The sequence below is a fragment of the Macaca nemestrina genome, chromosome 12, assembly GCF_043159975.1.
Source record: "Macaca nemestrina isolate mMacNem1 chromosome 12, mMacNem.hap1, whole genome shotgun sequence".
Lineage (NCBI taxonomy): Eukaryota > Metazoa > Chordata > Mammalia > Primates > Cercopithecidae > Macaca > Macaca nemestrina.
Genome location: NC_092136.1, coordinates 38,971,197 through 38,991,145, shown reverse-complemented (window position 1 = coordinate 38,991,145; position 19,949 = coordinate 38,971,197). Strand labels below are relative to the sequence as shown.

The window sequence follows — 19,949 nt, the reverse complement described above, 5'->3', positions numbered from 1 at the left end:
GTGATTACACTGCAGGAAGATAAATTTAAAAGACAGCGAATTGGCCGGGTGCGGTGGCTCACACCTGTAATCCCAGCACTTTGGGAGGTCGAGGCGGGCGGATCACGAGGCCAGGAGATCAACACCATCTTGGCTAACATGGAGAAATCTCATCTCTACTAAAAATACAAAAAAAAAAAAAAAAAAAAAAAAAAAAAAAATAGCCAGGCATGGTGGCGGGTGCCTGTACTGTAGTCCCAGCTACTCTGGAGGCTGAGTTGAGGCAGGAGAATGGCGTGAACCCGGGAGGCGGAGCTTGCAGTGAGCTGAGATAGTGCCACTGTACTCCAGCCCGGGCGACAGAGAGAGACTCTGTCTCAAAAAAGAAAAAAAAAAAACAAAGACAACAACTTGATAACTGGATACAGCAATGAATATGTCATTAGTGACCTTGTTTAAAAAAAAAAAGTGTCTGAAGTGTTGGAGGCAAACGCCCTCTAAAATCTGAATTTAACTGTGCCTTCTGTGGCAAAAAAATTCCTTTAAGTAAAAGTACTTCTCTCAGTAAAAGCTGGAAATGTTCTTTTTTGTTACCCTTTTTAAACTACTCAAGCCTCAGTCCTAGGAGTGTTTATTTGTATATGGCTCTTTATCTTTTTAAATATAGTGGTCATGACCACCAGCTAAGGTATCAAATTGGTCAAAATGCTGGCTTCATTATTTTATTTTCTATGATATCTGTTTGTCACTTAACCTCTTTGGCTTCTATGTACTCATGTCAATATTTACCCTCATGGGTTATGACAATTAAATAACCTTATGAAACACTTGGCACAATGCATGGCACATAGTAAGTATTCGATAAGTGATAGCTACTATTGTCATTATTACCATGTTATGGAAGGCCCTGGTGGCTTCACTGGAGTTACTTAGTCACTTTATAATTCTTTCCAGATCCTGTGAAATCTGCCAGGATTCCAAGTTAATCCTGGAAATCTCAGAACTTTTTCATTCATTGAAGAAAAGACTGTGTAAAGCTTTCTTGTTCTTGAACTTGGAAGTCTCTACTACTATAAATTTACGCAATTGAACTTAATCTCTCTGCAGAACTACAGCCCACTAGAGGCCCCTCAGGCAGCCTAACCTGCTGCTGTAGGGTGACTATTTCTTGGATATTCTTTTTGTTTGTTGAATGACTCATTGGCCTTTATCTCCTTAAACATCAGGTTGCTCTGGTCCTCACTTCTTTCACCTGGAGCTGCATATCTGCCCTAGTCAGGGTCCTCCAAAGCAGTCTGAAATGCTTTTGTCTGAAATTATCTAATATCTCCCCAGATGTTGGAAAGCATTTTGAATCTCAAGAATGCCTGTATAGGAAATATGAAATAGAGAGTTGGTAAAAATGTCCAAATAGTTTGAAGGAAAGTGGTGAAAGAAGGATAGGGTAGATAATAGTTATGAACAGGAACTTGGAGTCAGAAGGTATTGGGTTCAAGTCCTGGCTCCTCGTTGATCTTGGGCAATATACTGGAAAAGCCCCCTAAGAGGACCATAAAGAAAATGTGTTGATCAATAAAGCTGATTTATTAAAATTACTTACAGCAAATAAGAATACCACACGGATAGTCTAAGTAGCTTTTTAGAAGGATGAAGTTAGGGAAGAGTTTTCAAAGGATTCTCACGGCCTGGACTGGGTAATCAGTAGGTCTTGTAAGGCAGGAATTTGGTTGAAAATTGGGCAGAGTCCATTAAAAATAGACTGAGTTGGTGAGTACAACAGAATGAAGGCCCAAGAGCAGTCTTGCTGAGCAAGCAATTTGTTTTGAAAAGTAAGCTGTTTTATTTGGTTTGCAGTCATATATTCTAGGAACAAGTATTTCCCAAAGCAAACAGCTTAGGGATTATTTTTTGGTTTCAGTATTACTAAATATACATTTAGGAAAATAATGTCTGGACTGAGTATTATTCCACACAGGAAATAAAGTTGGTTTCAGTTATTAGTATTTATGTTCTCTAAGCCTTAGTGTCTTTATCTTTGAAATGCATGTAGTGAGTAGTATATAGGATAAAGTATTGAAAGCACTTATGTCTGGTCATGATGTTTAGCAAATATTCAACATATGTTAGCATTATTTTATGATGAAATAAATTAGTAAATAAATAATCGTTTTATTATTTGTTGTTACATGATATCATTTTCATGGGTCTTATTGAATAAAACATATGCATTTTTATGCTAGCACCAAAGAACCCATGTTCAGATATCAGACCACCTAATTTTATATCCTGGAACATCACTTGCTAATGTGGCTCCTATGGTAGATTGTAAACTCTATTTAATTGTGTTTTCATATCTTACGGTAGAAATATTAAAAGTACATTTTTCGATATTGTATTGCTAGTGTTCAAATGGAAATAACTATAACTAAAACATACGTGCTTGTGTAACCCACACCATTAACAATCATTGCTTTATTTGCAGAATGACATGAATTACATAGCATCCAGTGGACCTCTGTTCAAAGATGGCAAAAAGAGAATTGATTACATCTTGGTTTATAGAAAGACAAATATACAATATGACAAAAGAAACACATTTGAAAAGAACCTCAGAGCAGAAGGCTTGATGTTGGAGAAGGAGGTAGGTGCTTTACTATTATTAGTTATGTGATAAAATGTGTTGGAACAGATATAATCACTTATGGTTTAGAGAGGAAAATATGTATCACATGACTTTATAAAATACATAGTTCTTTTCTGTCAAATGTTAAATAAATGCATGTACATAGCCCTATTAAATATGTATTCACTTTTTAATCTATATAGTTCTGTACAATGTAAGTATTTTCAAAGGGCATGACTATTTTTGCAATTTTAAAAACTGAATAAGGAAAGATTATAGTCATGTAAAGTAGAAAACTTTATGAAAAGGAAAATAACATTTTGAAAGAAAAAGGTTTGCCAAACTATTAATGTCTGTTTTTTAGTGCTGGAACTGTGAGTGGTTTTCTTCCCAAATCTTTTTCTTTTGTGAGTTTTTAAAAAAATGTTCTTGGAAGAATTTATTTTTTCTAGTGAAACAATAAAAGGACCAAGACTCACTAGAAAAAAAATAGAAAGAGGCCGGGAGCGGTGGCTCAAGCCTGTAATCCCAGCACTTTGGGAGGCCGAGATGGGCGGATCACGAGGTCAGGAGATCGAGACCATCCTGGCTAACACGGTGAAACCCCGTCTCTACTAAAAACTACAAAAAACTAGCCGGGCGAGGTGGCGGGCGCCTGTAGTCCCAGCTACTCGGGAGGCTGAGGCAGGAGAATGGCGTGAACCCGGGAGGCGGAGCTTGCAGTGATGCGCCACTGCACTCCAGCCTGGGCGACAGAGTGAGACTCCGTCTCAAAAAAAAAAAAAAATAGAAAGAAGGAAAAGCATATCCTCTATAATCCTAGTATCAGAGAAAAATTTAAAAAAAAATTCTCACTATTTTAGTTATACCTTGTATGGTTATAGAAAACACATATTAATCTCATTACAGAAAGAACAAACCTTAAGGTAGAAAATTAAAAGTATAGAAATGTACAAAATAAAAGCCAAAGTCAATATCTACAATCTCTCAAATCATACCCTTCTCTCATTTGGTGGTCTTGTTAACAACTTGATTTTATCTTGCTAGGTGCCCCTCAGTATATTTTCTAAGTATATACAAATATATAAAATTTTACACAAAATCAGCCATGATATATATGTATATATACACATATATACACACATATGTATGTATGTATGTATGTATGTATCTATCTATCTATATTATTCTGCTATTCACTCCTGTCATTTAGCAATATATTACAGATACCTTAAATTGCCATTACATTTAGAACCAACTCAGCTTTTTACTAGATACATATTATTACAACTAGGGATTTATCCAGCTGTTCCTCTACTGAGAAAAAAAATTAATTAACTATTACAGAGACACCTAAATTACTACTTTTTTTTTTTTTTTCAGACTGAGTCTCATTCTGTTGCCCAGGCTGGAGAGCAGTGGCACGATCTTGGCTTAATGCAGCCTCTGCCACCCGGGCTCAAGCAATTCTGCCTCAGCCTCCGAAGTAGCTGGGATTACAGGAACCAATCACCATGGCCACCTAATTTTTGTATTTTTAGTACAGACGAGGTTTCACCATGTTTGCCAGGCTGGTCTTGAGCTCCTGACCTCAAGTGATCCGCCCACTTCGGCCTCCCAAAGTACTGGATAACAGGCGTGAGCCACTGCTCCCGGCGCTACCACTGGGTTTTAACTAGTTGTAAAAAATAGGAGCAACAAGAAAAACAAAAGAAACAAAAGAAAAAAAACTGTTTTTGATGAAATATCTAGATAATTGCTAACAAGCTTTATCAGAGTGTTAGTAGGCACTTAGATATAATATTGGAATCCCTTTTCCCCCACAGAACATCTCCTGGAATTAGTTTTCTGAGGAACACCCATCAGGAAGTACTAAATTGCAGTTTGGGGTAGCCCTAGAAAAGCTAATCCATTTAGGCCAGACACGATGGCTCGCGCCTGTAATCCCAGCACTTTGGGAAGCCATGAAGGGTGGATCATGAGGTCAAAAGATCGAGCCCATCCTGACCAACATGGTGAAACCCCATCTCTACTAAAAATACAAAAATTAGCTGGACGTGGTGGCGTGTGCCTGTAGTCCCAGCTACTCGGGAGGCTGAGGCAGGAGAATCACTTGAACCCAGGAGGCAGAGCTTGCAGTGAGCTGAGATGGCGCCACTGCATTCCAGTCTGGAAGTCTGGTGACAGAGCGAGATTCTGTCTCAAAAAAAAAAAAAAAAAAAAGAAAGAAAAGAAAAACTAATCCATTTATGTTTATTAAAATCCTTTAATATGTATGAAATAACACACACACCATGACTTGACTCTTTACGAGGAAAGAATTACTCATACACAACCTAGAGTTATGGAGCCTGGCAAGTATAATTCTGACTTCAGTTTTCTGTTGACTCCTTTTGTTGTTTCTTTATTATTCCTCTTCCAGGAAGTTTTAACCCAGAATATTCCGCCTCCTCCCCCAATCACTGGTGGCTAATTAAATAAAGAAGTACTTACTGGAAAAAAAAAATCTCATTAAGTCAGTGTTGTGTGATAGACTTTTATTCTTTTGATATCCTTGTGACTTCTCCTCCATATAAATAGAATTAATCACTCTTCATCTGCTCCCAGAGCAGTTTATACATAGATCTTACTATGATACTGGTATTTGTTTTCTCACATATCTCCAACTATTTATTCATTCAGCACATTATTTTGGCTAGCACTGAGCAAGCTGCTGAGAAATATGATAAGTAACAAAATAACAAACTCACTGCCTTGACTAAATTTATAGTCAGTATAGGAGTCAGACATGAAATCTGTATATTCCTAACAGGTATTGCTCTCAGCTTCTACCTAGTTTTCTTGCCAGAAAGCTCAGATTCTCAGTTCTGAATCTTCCTCTTCCTTGTTCCTCCAGACTTTTCCCAAGAATAATACTGGATGTTACTCATCCAAAAAGGGTCCTGTTCTGCTTTTAAAAGGAAGTCTCTTTATTCTTGAGCTCTCATTCTCAAATCACTCCCAAATGGTGTCTTTGTTTAGATTGACTCTCAGCAGGACAGTGTCCATTTGTCTACTGTTATTCCTGAACAGAGAGGGTTCTCACCCACAATTACAGTCCTTTTAGTCCACATTCACATTCTTAGGATTTGTTTCCTACTGTTAAATAAATTGCCAGGACAGCATGATCAGGAGGTGTATTCAACCTCAATAGAATATTGTTGGAACCAGCCGTTGCTGCAAACTGCTGCCATTGTGTTGAACACAAGTTACCAGTCTTGACTTCCTCTGTCCTCCCAACTGTGTACCTCTGACTTAGTTTCCTAAAAGTGAAAAGGTTTAAGCTACCCCAGTTTTCCAGAATAGATATTATTAGTTTTGAAGCTGAGTTGGGAGATTTTTATATTTTCCCTCTGAAAAGGCCGTAGAAGCCTTATGAAATTTTACCCAAACCTCTGTAAAAACTGTCTATTCAAGCAAGGGAAAGTACTACAAATTAAGAAAACAAACAAAAAAACTTGTTACACTCTTTCCACTTGAATAATGCTTGCACAACTAAGAGTACTTCAGAGACTGCACAAGAAAGATGATCTCACCCAGGGTGACTTTCAATCTACACTTACTAATACAATGCTTAAAATTCTTTACTAGGATAACCTTTATCATTTGAAACTGTGATAAGTGGCATAAAAGGAAAGTAAATGGTGCTAAATGGCTTGCAACAATGGCAGTGGTATGGTCTGGAGGGTGAGGGGAGACTAGAAGAAAGGGAAGGAGGGAAATTTTAAAAATAAACTTTGAATTGAGATTTGAAAAATGAATAGTAGCTGATGTAGGTGAATAAAAGGGCTAGATGTGGTTTTCAATACTGGCTGTATATTAGAGTCAAGTGGTGATTTTTTAAACTATTGATGCCAGATCCCACCACAGCATAGATCAATTAAAGATCACGATGGTGGTGGGACGGAGGATATGGATATTTTTCAATACCAGAAAAAAACAGGGTACTAAATGAGGTTGGAAAGAATGAATGCAGTTAAGTCATTCTTTTTTGGTAGTTTAAGACTTTTGATCAACTTAAGAAAAATGGGAAGTTATTGAATAATTTTAAGCAGGTTAGTATCATGATCACATTTGTTTTCAAAAAAGATAAATTTGGATTACTGAAAAGAACATAGATTTGAAGAGCAAGACTGGATGCACAGAGATCATGGGCGGCATTAGAGACGCAGTTTGTATCAGCAATGTGTCTTTCTCTTAGACTTGAAAGCTATGAGCTATCACATCCTATGTTCTTTCCACTCTGTGCTAACAATTTGCAGCGTGACTTTGTAAAGACATAATTTTAAAGTTTTCTCTCAAGAGTGAATCTCCTGCCTCTTGGGAATTTGGGGTGGAATAATTAAATAATAATGTGAAGTGTGAAGGCAGTGGGTGTTTTGTTCTCTGAGGAGCTTGCCTTCGTTAGAGCTGAACAGAATAGTGCCAGATTGGCAGCTTTTGATTCCTGGGGAAAAGGTAATCTTTCTCCCTGACAGCATCAGCCCCGCATCAGGCCCCTGCCCAGTAGCTGCAAGAAAATGAAACTACATTTCTTTTCTTCTGCTTTGTTTTTTAAGTAGAGGTATAGATAAAGAGAAATTAAGTTGAACAAGTTATGAAAGACGGTTATTCATGTTGGTTGATAAAGATCTCTATATATTTTAAGACATACAAAATGAGAAATGTTACATGTGTGCACTTAGCTTGACATTTTACTCGTTGATAGTAGTTACTATAATGCAGAAACATCCTTCTAAAGCATCCCCTTATTGAAGTGTATTAGATTATTTTACATCCTAGAGGTTGAGAGTAATGAATTAATAACCAGTACTAGGCAAGCTGTTCATGATGTTAATTTGAATCCTGACACAGCACCCTCTTCCAGAACAGTCCAGGCTTATTTGCTTTCTTGTCTCCATCACACCAGCTTAGATATAAATTACATAAAATGTGTTCTCAATATAGGTTAACTTATTTATCCATTTTATAAATGCTTAGTGCATGCCTACTGTGTGTTCAACACAGAGCTAGGTGCTCGGGATACATAAGCAAAACAACGAATCTTCTCTCCTGACTTCTACAGAGCAAATGAAAGTAAAAATGCTATAGAAAAAAAAAAAAAAGAGAGAGGCAATAAGAAAGATAAAGCAAGGGCAGACAAGAACTAGCAAGTGATCAAATGATGGAAGTGGAATGAGTGAGACAAAAGGTATTAGCAGAGGAGGTTATGGGGTATCAAGGGTAAGATTATAAAAGGCTCTGTAAGTCACTGAAGAAACTTTGGCTTTCTCTGTGGATGAAATTAGGTTCTAAGAAATGGCATGACCTGACTTACATTTAAATAGGTCATCCTGACCCTAGTGCAAAGGGTCAAGACCACTGGGGACAAGAGCGTGAGCAAAGGGTGCTGCTTGAAAGTACTGCAGGAGTCTCAACCAAAGATGATGATGATATAAACCAGAGTGATAGCTGTGAAGGAGGCAGAGAGGGATCAGAATCTGGCTATATGTACGGTAAAGTAAAATCAGGAACAACCTAGTAGTAGGAGACCCAAGTTTTCCTGCAGTTGAGCTTAAATCTTCCCAGATCTTTTCCAGCATTCATCACATATTAGTCACTCTTTCATGCTACTACTGTACTATGGCAACCAATATGCCCAGACTTCAGGAACCACGATGTTCTGACCTCCATTCACACCAGAATAAGGCCCAGCTCCTGAAAAATTATTTCTTGTCCCAAGATCTATCTATTTCACAATAGAAATTTTACTTTCAAACCCTGCATGGAACCATTAGGAAGAATGCAAATGATCAGTGTGTTCTCAAGGTCTTGGTTACTCAGTCTTACATAGCCCTACATGTCAAACATCTCAGTCTGGATGTAGATTCGTTTTTGTTTGAGTCTAGACTCATTTATTTTCATGAAGGTCACTCTTCCAGCTTCTGGGAAAAATGAGGACTAGATAGGTTTTCTGTAATCTTCAGGGTCTCAGTTTCTCTCTCCTTGAATTACCTCTGAATAAGAACTCATGTCTCCCCAGGAACAAAAAATAAAGTATAGGCATAGAACAATTTAATACATCAAGATGAAAAAGACAGATCTTCTAAATAAACTATAAAGTCTACAGAAATAGTTTTGTTTTGTTTTGTTTTGTTTAAGAAAATTTATGCCCAGTTCAGAGTAAAACGTTTAACTCATCAAGTTAAACCTTGATTCAGGTCACTGTCCTTCAGAGTTCTTCCCAAATCATAGGTTAATGCTGGCTTTATGCTTATGCAACTGAAAGGTCTATAAAGAAGGTTTACAGCGCTAAGGAAGAGGCTCTACCAAAGATGAATTGAGTAGACAGAAAGATTCAGGCTTTGAAAGTAATCATCATTTTGGGTAGTTTCTTATTTGAGAGACATGCTGTCAACTGAGAAAAAATATTTCTGGAGAATTTATTAGGCATGGACACTTGATGAGGCACCCAAACTTTTACAACATTCACACTCTGTGAGACAGAGATAATTTTCTTCATTTTCTAGATGAGAAAACTGAAGATAAGAGTGGTTAAATAATTTTTCTAAGGCCATAGAGATAGTAAATGGTAGAGATAGAATTTCTACTTAAGTCTTTGTAATTCCAAATACCATGCTTTTTCATTTATACCATGTGATCTCTTCCAAGTAGGCAGTAAAGATTGAGGAAATTCAAACTACGCTTGGTGAGAGGCAAGTTGGTGTAACACTGGTGGCCAACACGATGATTTCAAATGAAGGATCTTTGTCATCATCTTACCTAAGAACTTTTGTAAGCATAAAGCAAGAAAATGTATAATAAAACTTGACACGTCTGTCACTTGCCCTGGATGAAGGAGTCATTCAAATAGATGTATGCTTACGCTTCATGTTTTAAAAAGTTTTTCTCATCCCTATCATTCCTGCACAAAAACTTTTCCACCAAATTTGGAAGATTCACTAAAAGATACTGGAAAAAAAAAAATCACAATCTTCTCTTTTCTTTCAGTGACAGATTTCCAGCTGGGTGATATGTTTTTGAACAAATGGTTATTTGAATGAATCAACAGTCACTTTAAAAAAATTATATACATTTTTCCAAGCATAGATAATATGTGTAACTTTGGTTGGTCTGAATTCAAAGACCTATAGATATTTGAGACATATTATGTTTACTTCTGGCATTGTCAGTTTTCATTTTAATAATCCTTTGTCTTTAATTTGAAACAAATGTATTTTAAATAGGAAAAGTCCTTTGGAATTTGCACTGACATGAAAGCATCTTAAACTATTTTCCCATGGTGATTTGCAAAATACTAGTACCTCAGTAAGCTATGGGGAAAAAACAATCCTTGATCCAGAAGTTTGGAAATTCAGCATAGTTTATCTCCTGCTTGGATATTTTTTAGCAAATGCATGCATATTAAAGTGTCTTAGAAGTCCTCTAATGAGAAACCCAAAATTTAGTTGATCATGGAATGAGCCCCCACTTCTTTGCTTCTAATACTCTATGGAACAAACTGGCAAATCCTGGTCTGTGAAGGTGCCTGCCCAATGGAAAGGGTAGCCATGTTGCCTTCTAGGTTTGAATATTAGGCCAATGACATTGGTTCTCTAAATATTGTCTAGAAATGTTGGTAATACAAAAATAAAATATCATCTGGCAAATCCATGAAACTAGCCCTGCTTAGAATTTGGGGCTATAGTAATATATGCATATGAAAACTTTATAGTTTGATTTTAAAACATACATGATTTTAAATTAAATTGAGTTATTTCTACCCTATTCTTGAGCTTTTAAGATTCATATGTTTCTTGATAAATTACATCTAATGGAAATACAATGAACAGTGTTAATCAAATGGAGCTCAGCTGTGTCTAACCTGGTGGGTGCATCTAAAGGGAAGCAAAAAACAGTTCTTTTATTTCAGATGTTTTGCTCCTATAATCACATGAAGGATAAGCTCTGTGTAATTCAATGTTAGAATGGACATAAACTTGTTCCATGCTCTATGAACCTCAGATACTGTAGGATCTTCAGGGAATAACTGTGTTGGCTTTCTTTCAAAACAGGGTCCAATATGAACATGAGTGATATATGATGCCTAGGGAGTCAGTTATTTATTTAGTTATTTTAGACTACTAAACCAAATCTAAGAATCGTGATGATTCTCTTATTCAAAAGGGTATTAGATTAGCAAACAATCCTGGAATTTCCAAGAATTAAACCACAGTACCCCATTTTGTAAAAGCTCTCTACATAATCCTTATGCATACTTGATTCTGCTTAAAAACCTTTTGTCTAGTCAAAGACACTTTAATTCTTACTTGTTAATACAAGTAAAAGTGGATGAAAAGATGAAAGAAAGAAAGCAAATATGACAACTCTATGAGCTAACAGACTTGTATGATTTATACCCAATTTTTTTCCAGTATTATCACAGGACCAAGCACATAGTTTGAGGACCTAGTAGTTACTCAATAAAATGTAGTAGAAAAATTAGTGAATTAGTTAATAAATGACTGGTGGTAACTGGCAGTATTTTCTTCCCCCTCTGAACTGGAATGGCGTCATGATAAAAAGCCCATCAAAAATAACTCCACATTTTTAATTGGTTCATGATTGATGTTCTGATTGGGGATTCTGTATATTGAAAATCATCAATGTAAGAAAATGCACTAATGCACATACATGGTTATTTCTTGTACATAGTGTCATTATTACATTTTTATCAAGGTTTTTCTTCATTAAGATTTTTTTATCCATATACATTTATTTTAAATCAGTGACAGTGATCATGCATAGTCAAGGGGACAATGTTCTTTATTCCCAAATCAAACTGTGGCATGATATCATCAGCTCTGATTCTAAATAATGTTGCCTATCTTACTATCATTTGCAGCCAGCTATTGCAAGCCATGATATCATGTTTATTAAAATTCACATTCCATGGGACACGCTGTGCAAGTATGCAGAGAGGCTGAATATCAGGATGCCCTTCAGGTACTTTCAAATTTTACTTTATTTTATCTCAATATGTATTAAAATGAGTCTATCTTTTGCATCACCTTAGAGCAAGAAATGCAACCCCTTCTACAGAGAAAATGCTTTTTCTTTCAAAATTTCAGTTATTCTGGACAGTTATTTTCTTCCTAATTTGTTTGTCTAATTTGGTAAACTTTCTGATTCCCTGGACACTATGTCATTTCAAGGTGGACCTGCCTAGTGGGAAAGTAAAACAGTTATTTTCCATTTTAACTTACAACAATTTGCAAGATCAGTCTCACTTCTTATTTAATATGGGTGGGCAGAACCCTTCTTAGTTTTGTGGAAGGCTGAAAGTGTAAGTGCATAGCATTTTCTTTGTGTATAAATTGTCGTCCTCCATATAGTCATTAGCAAGAATCATTTCTCAGGTCAGTGCAACCAGGATGGTTTCTTAATTCTGTCCTCAATAACAAGAAATAAATGGTAATAGGAGGACTGCTTCTTTCAAGATTTTCCAGTCCTTCCTTTAGGCAAGTAAAGATTAAATAGGCATCCGTTTCCCTATATTGAGTATCTTGTGTTTTATGCAGAATGTGTCACTTTCCTCCATCATTTCTCACAGTAAAATTCAACAAAGCTCTTACTATGCAAAGTATTTACTCACATTGAAGACATGAACATGTACACTGATGTGGAGCTTAATATGCTTCCTCAGTTGCTACGGTTTTAAAAGGTTAAGCACAAACAAATTGCCAAGTAAGAGCCTCTAGATAATGAATATAAGTGAAAATTAAGTACAATCCAAAAATATGGAGAAATTTCTCAGATCTGGTAGCATGAAAGACTCCAACTCTGGTAGGAGTGCTGATATTCTCAAATATTATGACAAACCTCTACAGTATTCAAGATAAAATGTGAGGTATTGAGCCTCATCTTCTTAGTCATTTAAAACACCTAGGGCTTCAAAGATGCAACCATAGTCATTGACCATAAATCATAAATTAAGTGTTGAAAACTACTGAGGAATCTTCTTGATAATATTAGAATTAAACACCTAAATTAATTAGCTTATATTCATGCTTGGCTAAGGCTTTAAAAATTCTCTGTAGAGTTGATATTTAGAATATATGCAAATAATTCCTCAAAGATCTTGGCAAAAAAAAATAAAATTTTAAAAAAGATAAATAAAGGAAATAATATTATTTCCAATTCCTCAGCACCTTATAAAAATAATGAGTAAGACTCCTTTAAAAAATCCTGAGGTTTGTGTATTTTTATGAAGTACCTCTGAAAGACGCCAGTAAGCACCTGTGAGATATTATTTGTGTTATGGTTAGAGAGTTTGAAGTTAGTAGAGGCTAGTTTCAATTCTGGTCATTATTTTGAACTAATTTTGAGGGTATAGCTAGGTAAATTTGCATTTGTGGTAAACAACATTTCTTGAGTTCTGGAATTTTTCTATCTTCATGCTATATAACCTTCTAAAAAGTCTTTTAAAATACTTGACTTGGACTTATTACAGATGATAATGTATAATAATAATATGCTGATAATGGCAGAATACTTGCTCTTTGCTGAAATTTATTCTGTGGTCTGTGCATATTCATGTTATACAAAACCATGCAGCATAAAAACAGCGAAATAAATTTTAAACTCTCAAATAATTTTACAAGTAGCAATCTTCAAATTTAGCATAGATATGGTTAATAATCACCTTTGTTTTTTCACAGTGGGAGTCAAACTTAATAAAAATATTCTGAAATTCAATTTGAAAACATTTTCTGTGAGCCTTACAACTTTTCATAGCCTCCACTTTGTATCTTATGATTATAGTTGAAACACATATAAAAATATTCACTGAAGTATAATTTATAATTGTGAAAAATAAAATATTTCATATGTTATCATTAGTGGATATAAGCAAATTAGAATACAACTTTGCAATGAAATATAATTAGTTTATAAAATGAATGGGTACAAAGATTTCTTAGTGATTTTGGGGAAATATTAACTAAAAAATTTTAAATAAAATACACAGCATATGCAATTATTCATACAAGGTGATTTCAATCATGTAAAATTTATAGCAATGGAATTGGAATGAAATATAATAAGAGATTGAAAGGATTGCTTCTGATGAATGGAATTGTGGTTCTCAGTTATTTTCTTTATATTCTTACAAAAGTATATATTTTCCACAAGTTCTAATTTGACTGCATTAATGTAAACACAGGATGCAAAAGAATGACACAAGATAATGACCTGTTTTCTAATATCAGGAAAAAAATTGCTACAGAAAAACTTCTAATAAATTAATCCTAATTTCAGGATCTTTCATCATGCCCCTATTCTATGATTTCATCATTGTTTCTAAGCATCATAACTGAATTTATGTACAAACTAGTTTCCTTGTAGATTAAAGAGGAGAAAGCCCTTAGCAACTATCATAAGCATGTCATTTCAGTACACATCAGTATAAAGTTCAGTTCAGGTTGAGTGAACATGGTATAAAATATGTTCAAAGAGGCAGCATGACTTCCACCTGCCTCCTCTAGACTTCATATGAAACAGATGTTTGCCATGATTCCAGAACATTGGTTCCATTTTTTCTGTCCATTGTTGGCATTATTTAACTTAGCTCTGGCACAACCACCTATTATTAAGATGTAATTATAATTTCATTCAATAGAATAGTGAAATATAAATACAACCTCAGTGTCTTGATTAGCTCGGGATAGTAGAACAAATTACCACAGACTGGATGTCTTAAGTAACAAACATTTACTTGTCACAGTTCTGGACACTGGAAGTCTGAGATCAAAGTGGCAGCATGGTTGGGCTCTGGTGAGGGCCCTCTTTTGGGGTGTATCCTCACATGGTAGAAGGAGGGATAGCTAGCTCTCTGGCCTCTCCTGCAATTCATGAGGATTCCACCCTCATGACCTAAGTACTTCCCAAAGGCCCCACCTCCAAGAACCATTAAGTATTGGAATTTTAACATGTGAAGTTTTGGGGAATACAACTGCTTTGTCTATTGCAATTGGTAACAAATGTTTGCCTTACCCTTAGTATTTGATTTTCATAATTTCAAAAAAGGCTTTTCTTTCTTTAATACATGTTCATTCTGCAGTACTCTATCCAGGAAAAGTCTTATAGAGAGAATGGGAACATATTCTATGGTGTAGTACTTCTCATATTGCTCTTTCCACCATCTCAGTTGGATTTTACTAATTTAAAAAACAATGGAAGTCACAGCATGTTTGGCCTCTTTTCTTTTCCCTTATTTCTGCCTTTTCAAATAAACTTCAAGGAACTCTTAGTGATGGAATAATTGTTATTCCCTTACCTTAGATTTAAAAAATCGTTATCACAATTAATTTCTTTGTTTCTCTTCCTAAGAAGTACATTAAAAACATTCTCTTGCTGGATTCTGAGTGACCTTCCTTTGTATGAAGTAGAGCTTAGGTCTTCAGGCTATGTGCCACCAGTGTTCCTCTGTCCCAAGGGAGATTTTGAAGAGAATGCTTTCTTGACTCAGACCATTTTTTTAAAAAAATGGTAGGAATGCATGTAGAAGAAGTGTTCTACTATATCCAAGGAAAAAATGAAAAAGGGGGGAAGAACATGGAACATATGCAGTTACTATCCCTATTAATTGGTGTTTTGCCTGAAGTTTCTTCTTTATAATGTTTTTCAAAAAAATATGATTATTGCATTGTGATTGTGGAAGCTCTTAGAAAATACCATGGAGGCCGGGCGCGGTGGCTCAAGCCTGTAATCCCAGCACTTTGGGAGGCCGAGGCGGGCGGATCACAAGGTCAGGAGATCGAGACCACAGTGAAACCCCGTCTCTACTAAAAATACAAAAAACTAGCCGGGCGCGGTGGCGGGCGCCTGTAGTCCCAGTTACTCAGGAGGCTGAGGCAGGAGAATGGCGGGAACCCGGGAGGCGGAGCTTGCAGTGAGCCGAGATCGCGCCACTGCACTCCAGCCTGGGCAACAGCGTGAGACTCCGTCTCAAAAAAAAAAAAAAAAAAAAAAAAAAGAAAATACCATGGAAATTCTCATGATTTACCAATAAAAATATTTTAAAATATGCAACATTTTCCAAAGTGTGCCCAAGTAATACTAGTTCAACAGGATCTTAAAGGAAGAATATACTGTGACCAAATTTGTTTCTGAATTTCTGAGTTAATAAATAAAAGAGTATTTACTGAAAATATTTTTAGAGAAGTGGCTCTCAGTCTTTAGAGCACATAAAATGACCTGGGAAATGATAAAAATGAGGGTTTCTGGAACCTGCTCCCAGAGATTCTGGCATATTAGCTTTGGAATAGGATTGGGTATATAAATTTTTAGCAAGCATTCCAAATGTTTGTGATGCCCATGGTAAGGAACTCTTGTCTTGGAGATTTAAATATTTTAATAGCTTTTATATATTTTATAAATTTCAAGAGACAGTTATAAATTGTATAACCTTTTCCTAATTTCCATGTGATACTGGTGTTCTTGAGAAAACAGTCTGAGAACTGCTGGAACACAGAGTTCTTTCGGAAATCCTTCAAAATCAGTTTCAATAATGGATGTAACATTAACTAACTCCTTAGGAACTAACTTGTCATTTATTTACAATGTACACTGGAAATTTGAGATAGCAGCCAATTCATAATAAGGGAATGCTATTGAAGCAGAAACTAAGTGGCAAAGTATTTTTGTGATGGCCAATCTAGTCTCCAATTGACAACTGTTAGCATGTTCAAGAGAAAACACTGACTTAAAATTAAATTATACAAAATAATAACCTAAATAGGAAACATACACGTCTCTTTTTAGGATAATATTTTTTAAAAATTTATGCATTCAAAATTTTGCCCATATAGAGCAGTTCCATATTTATTCATCTTTGAAACCTACCTGTCAGATTCAACAAAGAAAAGTTGCTAGATTTGTTAGCTATAACCGTTCTGCAAGTTTTTTTCTTCCTCCTTCTGTTATAAACGTGAATCTTGAGCATTTTATCTAAATTTTCTGCTTGGATATATATGTAAAACTTTTATTTGCCTACATTTTTCTAGCCACTTCTTTATTGACTTTTCTTTCAAAGTAAATATGACCTACATGTTGGACCTGATGTTTCAAATCTAACCAGGACAATTTCAAAGGTTTATAATAGTCTACATTTTCTAGTTTTTGTCATATCAGGAAGGACTTAGCGCTGCATTCCAGAAATGTCAGATCCTTTTAGCGTTTTTCTTGTGATCCAAAGCTGATTCCTATTCATGCTTACCTCTCACACATTAAGAGAGTTCAGCACATTTTAAGATAATTCAGTCATCCTGTGGCTTTTCAGATGGAGTACCCAGATAGGGCCAACCTCACATTTTTTGTCAAGCTCATTCTTCTGCAGATATTTTAAACAAAGCAAATTTGGGGGCTATACTTTTAAAACATTAAGAGCAATCATTTTTATCATAACTGGGGTTAAACTTAGATCACTTTTTATGCAAAAATAATATGCAATATAAAATCTAAAGGGAGCCCAATATAAAATAGATAGGAGCATGGGGGTCAGGATTTCATCCAATTAACTGTCCTCCTCACTTAGCCCCACAGGCATCTCCACATGTAGCCATTGATTGTGTTGAACTCTGGCTGGAAACAGTGGTTGAGACAATCATTTACTTATAATTTGAAGTGGTTGTTGTAATAGGTAGATAGATGACTGCAGCCTTGCCACAAGGTATAAAATAGCAGAACTTTTCAAATGAAAAATTAAGGGAAAAATAAAGCTCTCTACATGAACAGTATGCAGTTACTAAATTACAGGATGGAAGATTATAGGTAGAAAAGGATTTGGCCCTGCACATTCATTTACACAGAAGAATTAAGGAGAATTACAGTTTATTGTTTGCTTCCTGGATCAAAGATATGTGGTATATTGAGACTATAAAAACAAAATTTGCCCCCACCCAGAAAACCTCTCCACAACGATAGAAAAGGAAGAAAACCATTTCGTTATGGAATAAACACTAAACCAGAATGTGATGCATATCATAGTCAATTCACTAAAATTTGTAAAGGCAGAGGGAAATCTCATTTTTTTAACATAGCCAAACAAATACAACCTATTGCAAGCATGTTCTCAAAATAAACAATAACTAGTCCTTTATTAGTCCGTTTTCATACGGCCATAAAGAACATCCAGGAGACTGGGTACTTTATAAATGGAAACGGTTTAATTTACTCACAATTCTGCATGACTGGAAAGGCCTCGGGAAGCCTAACAATCATGGTGGAGGGGGAAGCAAGCACCACAAGGTAGCAGTAGAGAGAAGAAATGAAGGAGGAGCTTCCAAACACTTATAAAACCCTCAGATCTCGTGAGAACTCACTCACTATCGTGAGAACAGCATGGGGGAAACCTCTCCCATGATCCAATTACCTCCCCACCTCAACACCTGCGGATTACACTTCGAGATGAGATTTGGGTGGAAACACAATCCCTTAAGTAAGAGGACTTGACAGCACCGTTCATCACTCATAGTTCATTCATAGATTCACCTGGTAATTGGGCTGTTAATTAGCTTCGTACGAAGAGAAATAAAACCTCATATCTTTCTGACAGGAGGTACTTCTGCTACCTGGTGCAAGGCATCCACCAAAGTTAAACTCCTATCTGTCACAGAAACTGGGCCAGGGGACTGCTATCTCCCTTCATGTTTGCATTTTATATTTATTTATTTATTTATTTATTTTATTTTATTTTATTTATTTATTTTTTTTTGAGACGGAGTCTCGCTCTGTCGCCCAGGCTGGAGTGCAGTGGCGGGATCTCAGCTCACTGCAAGCTCCGCCTCCCGGGTTCAGGCCATTCTCCTGCCTCAGCCTCCTGAGCAGCTGGGACTACAGGCACCCGCCAACTCGCCCCGCTAGTTTTTTGTATTTTTTTCTTTTAGTAGAGACGGGGTTTCACCGTGTTAGCCAGGATGGTCTAGATCTCCTGACCTCGTAATCTGCCTGTCTCGGCCTCCCAAAGTGCTGGGATTACAGGCTTGAGCCACCGCACCGGGCCTCATGTTTGCATTTTAAAAAGATGGCCCCTAAATCCTGACAAAGGGCCCATCTCATTTTCTAAAGAATACATTTCAAAAGACAGGAGAAGGTACTTATAATGGCAAGTTTTCTTAAGTTAATGCTCTCAGAAGAGAGAGGGAGAAATCTCTTCCATTTTCAACTGGGAGAATTAAGTCTATTATTTTTCATTTTTATTTGTTCTTACCATATAAGTGGTCTAAAAAGTATTTATATTCATCTTGTATGACTTTCTCCATTTTCTTTATTTCTCCTAAAGCATTTTCTCAATAGTTTTTTAATTGTTTAAGAGAAATATTCAGACTACCATCAATAAAGATAGAGAGCAGTGTTGAGGTCAAATGCCAAGCAACCCTCTCCATATTCTTTTATAATATTCCTAACCATATCCACTCCTGATAATTACAGTTGTAAATTTTATCTCCTTTTAATGATGTCCCTGGATTTGTTTGATGCTGGAAATTATTTTATACCAATTTCCACATTTGTAGTTTTTTTTTTTTTTTAATACTGTATTTAGTAAGTGTTTATTAAATGAAAAATACTCTCTGGCACTGAAAGAGATAAATGCAACTGTGAATTAAACAAAGGCTCATCCATTTATTCATTGGCCATAAGTGAAGAGCTGTGTTACATCTGGGAAAATAGTGCAAGACAATCTATATAGGGGTGGTTCTGAAGAAAAGATGAGTTTACAGTCCAGTAAGAATTGAGTGAAGTACGCACATAAGTTTTGTGTATGTTTGAAAAAAATGGAGAAGTATTTAAAGTGTCAGTTTAGGATAGATATAACAAGCTTCAATGTTCCATATTTGAAGTTAGTGTTGGAATATGGCAGGACAACTTTAAAATTATTTTCTGGCAATATGATTGCAGTGAAATATGGTATCTCCAAAAGTTTGCAGTGAAAGGTATTGCAATGAAATGTGATATCTCCAAAAGTTTTTAAGTTTTCTAAGCAGCTAATAACGTACTTAGGGCTAAATATCAGTTGTCCTATTAACCCTGCTTTCTAGGTACCACATCATAGAGCAGTTCACTGATCCTATGAAATGAATTTTAGTGATGGGGATAAAGAGGTATATTAGAAGAGCGAGAATCTCAGATTCCTGAGCTCCAACATGAGCATGTAGAGAAAATTAGGAGATGAATTAATTATGTCATCTTAATTTTTAGTTTCTCTAAGAAATGCTATACCTCTACTTAAAACACTCAATATCTTCCCCATTGCTTTTCATCCAAAAAC

At 35.9% G+C, this 19,949-nt stretch overlaps 1 protein-coding gene across 2 annotated transcripts in view; it reads left to right on the top strand.

Moving 5' to 3' along the window:
- Positions 1 to 19,949, top strand: part of LOC105463297 (anoctamin 3) — a 485,486-nt gene that overhangs the window by 323,193 nt on the left and 142,344 nt on the right. For both annotated transcript variants that reach the window (XM_071074951.1, XM_071074952.1), the window contains 2 exons: positions 2,462 to 2,620; positions 11,526 to 11,626. In XM_071074951.1, the coding sequence (XP_070931052.1) occupies positions 2,462 to 2,620; positions 11,526 to 11,626 (260 nt within the window). The remainder of the gene's footprint in view (positions 1 to 2,461; positions 2,621 to 11,525; positions 11,627 to 19,949) is intronic.